Source organism: Trichechus manatus, unplaced genomic scaffold, assembly GCF_000243295.1.
Source record: "Trichechus manatus latirostris isolate Lorelei unplaced genomic scaffold, TriManLat1.0 scaffold00240, whole genome shotgun sequence".
Taxonomy (NCBI): Eukaryota; Metazoa; Chordata; class Mammalia; order Sirenia; family Trichechidae; genus Trichechus; species Trichechus manatus.
Genome location: NW_004444176.1, coordinates 669,899 through 681,628, shown reverse-complemented (window position 1 = coordinate 681,628; position 11,730 = coordinate 669,899). Strand labels below are relative to the sequence as shown.

Below are 11,730 nucleotides of genomic sequence, written 5' to 3'. Positions count from 1 at the left end.
CTTCTATGACACTGTCCATTTCTGAAATCTTGTTGTTTAGCTCTTGGATTTCTAATTGTTGTTTTTGTATAATTTCTAGTTGTGAATTTTTTTAGCATTTTATTCTTGTATTATTTTCCTGAATTCTTCCATTTTTTTCTCTGTATATTCCATGAATTTGTCTCCTTTTTCCATGAATTTGTCTATTTTTTTCCTCATTTTTGCCTGCAGGTAGGCAGAAAAGGGGAGAGATTGTGATGTGTGGAGCTGAGATGGGTATGGGAAAGAGGAGAGAGCAGAGAGAGGAACAGGAGCCAAAAATGTACAAACAAAGAAACAAACCAAAAAGAGTGCTAAGGGAGCTTGCCACTGGAGTGGAAAGAGGAGAGACTGAGAAATGGAGAAAAACAAAAAGGAAAAGAAAAAGCATAAAAGAAAAGAATAAATAAAAATTAGGGGAAAAAAAGCCCCCAGGGATCCCACCAGTGCAGCTGTGAGGACTGGTAAAGTTGCTCCCAGGCTGTGAACTACAGCCTGGCTAGAAGGGTTAGAGGTGTCACACAGCACCAGGTATTCAGGAGACAGGAAGAGAAAGTAAGTATAGAGACAAGAAACAGAGATGAAGAAAGACAAAAAGGGAAAAAGGGAAGAAAACAAAAGAAAAAAGAAATGCCCCCAGGAGTCCCACTGCGCATCTGTGCAGAGTAAGGGAGTAGTTCCCAAGCCTCACAGTACTGCCCAGCTAGAAGGGGCTCCCAAGCTGAGAAAAGAAAAAGGAAACAAACAAATCAAAGCAGAACAATTCAGAACAAACAAACAAAAAAGCCCTGGGGGTCCCACCAGTGTGGCGGCACAGGCTGGGAAGCAGTTTCACAGTCAAGCAGTGTTTCGCAGCCTTTCAGGAAGAAGCAAAGGTGGCACAGGGAGCCAGGTATTTGAGAGAAAGGAGGGGGAGGTGGTGAGAGGTAAGGAAGAAATCTAAAGAAGCAGAGAAAAGCAACACCAGCAGCCAACAAATGGCACTCCGGGAACCAGTGTGGGCAGTGGAATCCAAGCAGCACCAGGGTGAAGCCGGTGCTTCCCAGCCAAGAGACTGTGGCCGCAGGAAGCAGGAGAAGTCGAGTGATGGAGAAGAAGGGTGGAGGGTGGGAAAGTATATATCACTGGTTACTGGTTGTTCTGTCTCCTGCTGGAAGCTTTCTCGTACCCCCTGTTCACCGATCTCCAGCAGGAATTCAAGATGACAGGTCCATGCTGCCTTAGCTGATAGGGAACCTCTGAATGTATCTCTCCTCGCTGTCTGATCTCTGTCAGTTTCTTATTCCATTTGGTGCTTGGCTGAGTTCTTTATCTCTTCATTTGATACTTGTTTCAGGATTGACATGAGTCTCTGATTTAGTTTTTTGGATATCTGCTGTGGAGGGACAGCATGGTGCTTCTGTCTGTAGCACCAGGTTGCCTGGAAGTCTCTCTCTCCTGTCTTTTTAGTGACCTCTTGCTTCGTGTATGATGTCCTTGATGTCATTCCACAGCTTGTCTGGTGTTCAGTCATTGGTGTTCAGTGCATCAAATCTATTTTTGAGATGGTCTGTAAATTCAGGTGGAATATACTCAAGGTCGTACTTTGGCTCCTGTAGACTTGTTCTAATTTTCTTCAGCTTCAACTTTAACGTGCATACAAGCAATTGATTGTAGGTCTCAAACTAGAGATGACCTTAATGACGTGGATGGAGTCAAGCTTTCAGGACCTTCATTTGCTGATGTGGCACAACTCAAAATGAGAAGAAACAGCTGCAAACATCCACTATAATCGGAACATGAAATGTACAAAGTATGGATCTAAGAAAATTGGAAGTCATCAAAAATGAAATGGAATGCATAAACAACAATATCCTAGGCATTAGTGAGCTGAAATGGACTGGTATCGGCCATTTTGAATAGACAAGCTTATGTTCTTCTATTCCTGGAATTACAAATTGAAGAGGAATGGCGTCACATTCATTGTCAAAAGGAACATTTCAAGATCTGTCTTGAAGTACAGTACTATCAGTGATAGGATAATATCCATACGCCTATGAGGAAGACCAGTAATGTGAATATTATCCAAATTTAGGCACCAACAACTAGGCCAAAATGAAGAAACTGAAGATTTTTACCCGCTTCTGCAGTCTGAAATTGGTCAAACATGCAATCAAGATGCACTGATAATTACTGGCAATTAGAATTCGAACGCTGGAAACAGGAAGGATCACTAGTGGGAAAATATGGCCTTGGTTATAGAAACAATGCCATAGAATGCATGATAGGGTTTTGCAAGACCAATGACTTCTTCACTGCAGATACCTTTTTTCAACAGCATAAACGTGGACCTCACCAGATAGAATACATAGGAATCAAATCGACTACATCTGTGGAAAGAGATGGTGGAAAAGCTCAATATCATCAGTCAGAACAAGGCCAGGGGCCGACTGCAGAACAGACCATCAGTTGCTCATATGCAAGTTCAAGGTGAAGCTGACGAAAATAAGAACAAGTCCATGAGAGCCAAAGTAAGACTATGACTATATCCCACCTGAATTTAGAGACCATCTCAAGAATGGATTTGATGCATTGAACACTAATGACTGAAGACCAGACGAGTGGTGGAATGACATCAAGCACATCATACATGAAGAAAGAAAGAGGTCATTAAAAAGACAGGAAAGAAAGAAAAGACCAAAATAGATGTCAGAAGAGACTCTGAAAGTTGTTCTTGACCATAGAGTGGCTAAAGAGAAAGAAAGAAATGAAGTAAGAGTTGAACAGAAGATTTCAAAGGGCAGCTCAAGAAGACGAAGTTTTACAGTAAAATGTGCAGAGACCTGGAAACAAAAACCAAATGAGAAGAACATGCACAGCATTTCTCAAGCTGAAAGAACTGAAGAAAAAATCGAAGCCTCAAGTTGCAATATTGAAGGATACTATGGGGAAAATATTAAATGACGCAGTAAGCATCAAAAGAGGATGGAAGGAATACACAGAGTCACTGTACCAAAAAGAATTGGTCAATGTCCAACCATTTCAGGAGGTAACATATGATCTAGAACCGATGGTACTGAAGGAAGAGGCCCAGGATATACTGAATGGCAAAAAACAAGGCCCCAGGGATGGATGGAGAACCAATTGAGATGTTTCAACAAACAGATGCAGTTCTGGAAGTGCTCACTCATCTATGCCAAGAAATTCAGAAAACAGCTACCTGGCCAGCTGAAGAAGATATACATATTTGTGCCCATTCCAAAGAAAGGTGATCCAGCAGAATGTGGAAATTATCGAACAATATCATTAGTATCACACAGAACGAAAATTTTGCTGAAGATCATTCAAAAGCGGGTGCAGCAGTACATCGACAGGGAACTGCCAGAAATTCAAGCCATATTCAGAAGAGGACGTGGAACAAGGGATATCATTGCTGATGTCAGATGGATCCTGGCTGAAAGCAGAGAATATCAAAGATTTTTACTTGTGCTTCATTGACTATGGAAAAGTATTTGACTGTGTGGGTCAAAGCAAATTATGGATAACATTCCAAAGAATGGGAATTCCATAACAATTGTGCTTATGAGGAACCTGTACATGGACCAATAGGCAGTCGTTCGAACAAAGCAAGGGGATACTGCATGGTTGAAAATCAAGAAAGGTGTATATCAGGGTTGTATCCTTTCACCATACTTATTCAATCTGTATGCTGAGCAAATAATTTGAGAAGGTGGACTGTATGAAGAAGAGCATGGCATCAGGATTAGAGAAAGAGTCATTAACAACCTGCAATATGTAGATGACACAACCTTCCTTGCTGAAAGTGAAGAGAACTTGAAGCACTTACTGATGAAGATCAAAGACCACAGCCTTCAGGGTGGATTACACCTCAAAATAAAGAAAATAAAAATCTTCACAACTGGATCAATAAGCAACATCATGATAAACAGAGAAAATATTGAAGTTGTCAATATTTTACTTGGATCCACAATCAACACCCATGGAAGCAGCAGTCAAGAAATCAAAGAACACAATGCATTGGGTAAATCTGCTGCGAAAGAACTCTTAAAGGTATTAAAAGCAAAGATGTCACTTTGAGGACTAAGGTGCACCTGACCCAAGCCATGGTATTTTCAGTTGCCTCATATGCATGTGAAAGCTGGACAATGAATAAGGAAGACCAAAGAAGAATTGAAGCCTTTGAATTATGGTGTTAGCGAAGCATATTGAATATACCATGGACTACCAGAAGAACAAACAAATCTGTCTTGGAAGAAGTACAGCCGGAATGCTCATTAGAAGCAAGAATGGCAAAACTTCATCTCACATACTTTGGACATGTTATCAGGAGGGAACAGTCCCTGGAGAAGAACACCATGCTTGGTAAAGTTGAGGGTCAGCAAAAAAGAAGACCTTCAACAAGATGGATTGACACAGTGGCTGCAACAGTGGGCTCAAGCATAACAACAATTGTGAGGATGGCGAAGGACTGGGCAGTGTTTTGTCTTGTTGTACATAGGGTCACTGTGAGTCGGAACTGACTGGAGGGCACATAACCACAGTAACATCTTGCTTCCATTTACGTGAATATCCAATGACTGTAATGTAGTAACATTCTCCAGTAAATTTAAACATCTTTCCTGTTGGCTTTTAATTCAGAATCATAGTATATTAGTGCTACAGAAGACTTCAGCAATGCCTATAAAGATCTTCCATTTAAAATGAGGAAATGTGGGAGTCAAGCTCCTCTTTGTACTACCGACCAACAGAAGAAGACAAATAACAATTTCAGTAATGAGTGAAAGAGTCATTATAGGTGAGAGAGAAACTTCCTGCCCCTCTCCATTCCTGCAGTATATTATAGAGGGGATCATCAGTGGAAGGAATCCAGGCATGGAGAATAAAAGCCTAGGAGACAGGCCATGATAGAAAATGCAATCAACACCCCAAAATAAATTTTGTGTGTAACTAATGAATTGATGCCTTTGAATTGTGGTGCTGACAAAGAATATTGAATATACCATGGACTGCCAAAAGAACAAACAAATCTGTCTCGGAAGAAGTACAACCAGAATGCTCCTTAGAGCAAGGACGGTGAGACTACTATGTCTCACTTACTTTGGACATGTTATCAGGAGGGATCAGTCCCTGGAGGAGGACATCATGCTTGGTAAAGTAGAGAGTCACTGAAAAAGAGGAAGACCTTCAACAAGATGGATTGACACAGTGGCTGCAACAATGGGCTCAAGCTTAACAATGTGAGGATGGTGCAGAACCAGGCAGTGTTTTGTTCTGTTGTACGTAGGGTCGCTATCGGTCGGAACCAACTCGACAGCACCTAACAACAACAATGATGTATTGATTTAAGTAAACATGCACCAGATTTTCCCTATAAATTGTAAGAAGATTCTTCAGTTACCCAGAAAATTCAATCTAGAAATCTTCAATACTAATTATGAGGCAGAGAATGGGGAGGGAAAAAATAAGTTATTAAATGTAAAATTATTTCATTTTAGCTCACCACTCTTATCCATAAGCTTGCAGTCTTCAGTTTAAGATGACATATTTCCAAGATCTGCCTTTTGCAATTAGTATTACAAATCATTGCAGACTGTATTTATCTGATCTAAACTCAGCATTAATGATGAGTTTCACAGTCTCCAAACCCACAAGATTCAGCTTTGTTTGCTGTAATTAGCTACACGAAATGAATTTGTATAATAGACCTATATTTCTAACCTACCATCTTTTCCTAGTGGCATTATAGAATTATGTACATACATTTACTAAGGCATCCAACACTTTATGAGATTTTCCATATGCCAACTCTTTAACATAAGCAAGTGACTTGGCTAAATCCATAAACTCACCGAGTTATCAGTGTTCCCAGCTAGGCTTAGCCACTCTCAAAAGTACATACCTGTAAAATATGCTTCTCACATAACAGAATGGTTAGTAGTGTAGACACTGAAACCATACTGCCTTTATTCATATACTGTCCCCAGTACTTACTGTCTGTGTGTGATCCTTGGACAAGTTCCCTAACTTCCCATGTTCCCTTAGTCGCCTTACCTGTAAAATGGAGCAAATGTTAATACGTACCTCTTATTTAATTTTTCTGTCTCCCAAACTCCTGGCTGTTGCTGTAATGACCAGCTTGACTTCTAATTGGATATGCTTCTGTCATCTGAAACTCAGTAGATAGAAAACAGAAATTATATACCTCCTCTAAAGTACTGCGGAGCCCTGGTGGCACAGTGGTTAAGAACTCGGCTGCTAACCAAAAGGTCGGCAGTTCAAATCCACCAGCTGCTCCTTGGAAACCCTATAGGGCACTTCTACTCTGACCTATAGGGTCACTATGAGTTGGAATCGACTCAGTGGCAATGGGGTTCTAAAGTACTGTACTGCTAGACTCCCGTGTTTCAGTCTCCTAGGCTCAGTACATTGATGTAATCCTTAACCCCTCTCTATTATCTTTCCAATTACCAAATTCTGTTTATTCTTTATTTAAATGTTTATTATTTAGGGTTCTCTCCATTATAAGTGACAGGAAACACAACTCAAATTGACTTAAGCAAAAAAAGCAACTTAAGCTGGGTCCGGAGGCTCAAATCATGTGTCAAGAATTCAGTTTATCTCTCTTCTGTCTTCATATTTGAAGCTCTCTGGAAGACATCTTGCCACTCCCAAGGGGAGAATTTGAGACTAACAAATAAATTAAGGAATGTGGGAAAAATGACTTTTTACATTCTTGCCAACTATGAGGTCACAAGTACTTTCCAGCTAAAATGTTGTAATTAGGTGTTTTCAGCCAACAAAATTAAACCCAAAGTCTTTGCCTTGGCATTTCAAACCCACTACTACAATCTTCTCGTTATCTTTCTGTTAATATCATACATGATGAACACTATTTGTTTTATCCTTATCTCAAAATATGTAATGTACATCTTTGCATTCAGTTTTTTTCTTACTTAAATCCACATAGTGTAGGTCATGATATGTATTTTAGCTTTATTGTTCTATTTTATGTCTCCATTTCTTATTTTGCCACACTTTTATTAAATTTTTTCTGTAACAATATAAGTAACAAAGAAAGAAGTTAATAAAAATGTAAACCTGCATAAAATGCTGCTTTCCTCCTTCACATTTTTCAGTCCTACCTTATTTCAAAGGTCTTACCTCTTTACAAGTTGGAATCTACTCAACGGCAATGGGTATACCTCCTTATGAAGCCTTCCTGGATATGAATAACTTAAAGTGAACTTCCTGTTCCCAATAATTTTACAGCAATTTTTTTTACCATTTTGACATATTTGACCTTATCATATTTTACCTTATATTATCTTTTTTTTTTCTTTTCTACTTGATTTTGAACTCTGAGAAAGCAGGCGTATTTTATGTGTTGCTGCATTCCTACCATCTAATTCCTGCCACCTAATACTTTCTTGCATATAAAACATAAACTCAGGGAAGAAGAAGGAGCATCAGAAGGATTTCGAAGAGAAGGAATTGAAGGAGAGACAGAATTATAATATTATTCTTCCTAGGTCTGAATATTACTGTTTTCCCACAGCTAGCACAAAAACCACATTTATTTTCCAGATGAGCACCAATACTATTCATACAATTCACCAATCAGATATGACAGTTGATAATATCTTTCCAATAGCAACAGAAGATAATCTGCTTTATTTATTCTCAGCAATCACCATCACCTTAGGCTTCGAAGTGAAATACTGTTTTTGAACTTTTGGAATTTACTCATTCTTTCATATATTAAAAAAAAATCTGTGAGATTTTTATCACCGCATATGTCAATTCAGTTTGTAATGTAACCAAAGCCCAACTGCAACTCATAGCGACCCTGTAGGACAGAGGAGAACTGCCCCATAAGGTGTCCAAGGAGCTGCTGGTGGATTCAAACTGCCAAACTTTTGGTTAGCAGCCAAGCTTTTAACCACTGCACCACCAGGGCTCCTGTTTGTAATAATAGCTGTTTTAATAGATGAGGATTGCCTAATGATAAAAAAAAAAAAAATTTCTCAGCGCTGTCTTATCATTAGAGAAAAGAGAGTCAAATCTTACTTACTGAAGAGTTTGGGTAATGAGCTGTGCAGGGACTGTAGCGAAGAGAATAATGAGAAAGAGTTGTAAGAAGGGAGAACGTTGAGCGATAAAGAGCATGGATGGAAGCTGCACATGATGAGCTGGGGGAGTGGAAGCTGGGAAAATTGAAGCAGAAGGCAAAGTGGAAATGCCTGGGGAAATAAAATCATTAAAGAGGTTTATCTACTCTTCTGTTTTCCTTGACTGTCATACTAAGAGCTCCTTCAGTGAATGTGTTTGCAATTATTGAAGACAGTAATGCAAGATTTCCCCCTATTTTCTGGTTTCAGAAACTTGGGAGGGAAGTGTCACGTATTTTATTGGTCTCCTACCACTTGGAAATTTCCATTGCATTTATATACTCACTCTTCACCTGCATTGATTTGGTAAGTATTTGTGTACTCTCAGGCAAATCAAGAGATGTTGCTTTCTAATATGCACACTCTATGAGTAGATGAAATGCACTGGTGCAATGTGTTTGGAACTAATAAAAATGAAATGTTATAATATTACCTTTACTTTTTATTTTTTCTTTAGTGTTTATAAAATTACAAAACTAATACATGAAATTGCAAATAAAAAAATTTACAGAGTAAGATGTTATTGTCCTCTTAATATTGTCCCTGTTATACCCACACAACCAAATCTACACAAAAAGCAGATACAACAGTTTTCTTTTTTATTATGTAATCATATTCGCATTGCTTTGCCACGTGCATTTGTCTCAACAATCATAAACATCTTTCCATTACAGAAATATAGGAACAATGATTTTTAATAGTTTCATTGTTTTCCTTACTATTAAACATACCCTTATTACTGCATGTTTAGTTTTGCTTCTAATTTTTCTAAATTATAAACAGGCTACAGGGAACAATGCATATATTTTTGCATGCAAGACTAGTATTTCTGTAGGTGGTTGATTCCTAGAAGTGTTAGTAATAGAGTCAAGTTTAGTAGCATCCCAAAATGCTGTAACATCACAATACCAACAAAACTTTATGAGAATGACTATTTTCTCACAAGCTTGAAAAAAAACTAGATATCTAACATTCATTCATTCTTTCACAAATATTTATTGACGGTCTATTTGCTAGGCATTGTAATAGGCTGTAAGGATGTGATGAACAAGACAGATGATGACCCTACCTTCATGGAGCTTGTATTCCAGTAGGGGAGTCAGACAGTAAACAAATATAGAAGATGTCATGAAATGAAAAATGTTACAAAGGAAGTATAAAGCAGAGTAAAAAGGCAAAGGTTATTTTACATAGGATAGTCAGGAAAGACCACTGTGAGCAGGACCTGACTGAAGTGCAGGAGTAACCGCAAGACTATATGGAAGATGAGTTTTCCAGGAGTAGAGAGTGAAGTGAGACTCCCAGAATGCCTGAGTGAGGCCATAGCAAATCATCTCCTTAAAAAGAAATGAGAAAACTGGACAAAACTGTCAATAAACAACCATCTAAAGACTCTGGAAATTGACCAAAGGCATACAACAAATTGAGAAGTGTTTGTTCAAGAAAATCTGAACCTCAGTAAGGACAGTGGATCTCAGTGGTGTTTTAGCTTGGGGCTGCTCCCATTCGCCCTGCCCCCTGTTCCACTGCATAGAAGTTTATCTGGGTAGGTCAGTCAGACTGTGAGGTCCAGCAGCCTCACTGCTAAAGGGGGCTGATTTTATTTGGAGAAGAGCACAGAAATTTCCATGACCAAAGGTATTATTAAAAGCAGTGGTGATCTCAGTGAAAAACAGGAACGATCAACATCACATTGACAGATAAATACAGAGAGTGTATGACTAACAGAACTGCCTTACAAGAAACAATAACGAGATTCTTTAGACTGAAAGGAAGTGACTCAGAACTCAAATACCAGTACCAGCTGCCATCGAGTCACTTTTGACTCATTGTGACCCCATGTGTGTCAGAGTAGAAGTGTCCTCCATAGAATTTTCAATGGCTGATTTTTTGGCAGGCTTTTCTTTCAAGATGCCTCGTGTAGACTCAAATTTCTAACCTTTCAGTTAGCAGCCCAGCATGTTAACCATTTGCACCACCCAGGGACTCTAGAATAAAGAAATTATGCTGGATTATACTGTTCTTATAATCACCTTTGTAATTCTCTTTACCCAAGAAATAAGGAGCACTAGTAAAAAAAAAAAATACATAGATAATTATAAAAACTGGTGTATTTTTGTATATCTGATTTAAAAGATAATTGCATAAATAGAGTTGGATCCACTTATACAATCCAGGATAATCTCCTTATTTTAAGGTCAACTGATTAGCAACCTTAATTCCATTAGTCACAACTACTAAACTCTGCCTTATAGCATGAAAGCATCCATAGACAATACGTAATGGATGGACATGGCTTTGTTCCAATAAAATTTTGTTTTACAAAAACAGGCAATGGGCCAGATTTGGCCCACATGCTATAGTTTACCAACCCCTGCTCTATAGATGCATGTTTTCTCCTTTCTTAAACTTTTTAAGAGTTAGGATTATACAAAGCAATAATTTTAACACTATAATGTTGAATATATAACATACCCGTGCTGATCAGTCAATTCCAACTCACAGCAACCCTACAGGACGGAGTAGAACTGCCCCCATAGGGTTTCCAAGGCTGTAATCTTTACAGAAGCAGACTTCCACATCTTTCTCCTGTGGAGAAGCTGGTGGGTTCAAACCACCAACCTTTTGGTTAGCAGTCGAGCACTTACCCATTGTACCACCAGGGCTCGTAATATATAACATATATAGATGTAGATGACAATAATAGCACAAAGAAAGGGGGAAGGAATAGAGCTATATTGGAACAATGTTGCTATATTTTACATATTTTAAATATAGATTTAATTAGTATTAATCTGAAGTAGATTGTGATAAAATGCATATGGTAATCCCTAGAGCAATGACTTAAGAAATCCCCCAAAAATATAGTTTTAAAAAATCAACAAAGGAATTAAAATGAAATGCAGAAAGTACCTGTTTAATAAGATAAAGGAGGAACACAAAAGACATGTAATACGTAGAAAACAAATAGCAAAATGTCAGACATCATTGGCAACCATCTCAATAATAACATTAAACTAAGTTAAAAACTACTATGAGATGCTATTAAGTATCTAATGGAATGGCTAAATTTAAAAATACTGGCATTTCCAAGTGTTGGTAAAGATTATGGATTAAAAAAACTCACTCAGGGTATGAGTATAAATTATTGCAACAACTCTGAAAACATTGAGGGCGTTATCTACAAAAGATGAAGATGTGTGTACCCTCTGATCAGTAATTTCAATCCTTGGTATGCACCCAACAGAAATGTGTGCACATATGTACCAAGATATACTTTCAGGAACTATTTATAGCAATATTATTCATAGTAGCCCCAAAGTGGAAATAACCCAAATGGGTGAATAGTGAATAAAATGACGTATAATATTCTAATAGAACTCAGCATAGCAATTTAAATGAACTATACACTGGAGCCCTGGTGGCATAGTGGTTAAGAGCTCTGCTGATAACCAAAAAGGTCAGCAATTCGAATTCACCAGCTGCCCCTCCTTGGAAACCCTATGGGACAATTCTACTCTGTCCTACAGGATCACTATTAGAA

The 11,730-nt window shown here is 38.3% G+C and overlaps 1 protein-coding gene across 1 annotated transcript in view; it reads left to right on the top strand.

Moving 5' to 3' along the window:
- Positions 1–11,730, top strand: part of MS4A13 (membrane spanning 4-domains A13) — a 98,494-nt gene that overhangs the window by 15,770 nt on the left and 70,994 nt on the right. Inside the window, exon 4 of the mRNA XM_004389319.3 lies at positions 8,397–8,492. Coding sequence (XP_004389376.1) covers positions 8,397–8,492 — 96 coding nt within the window. The remainder of the gene's footprint in view (positions 1–8,396; positions 8,493–11,730) is intronic.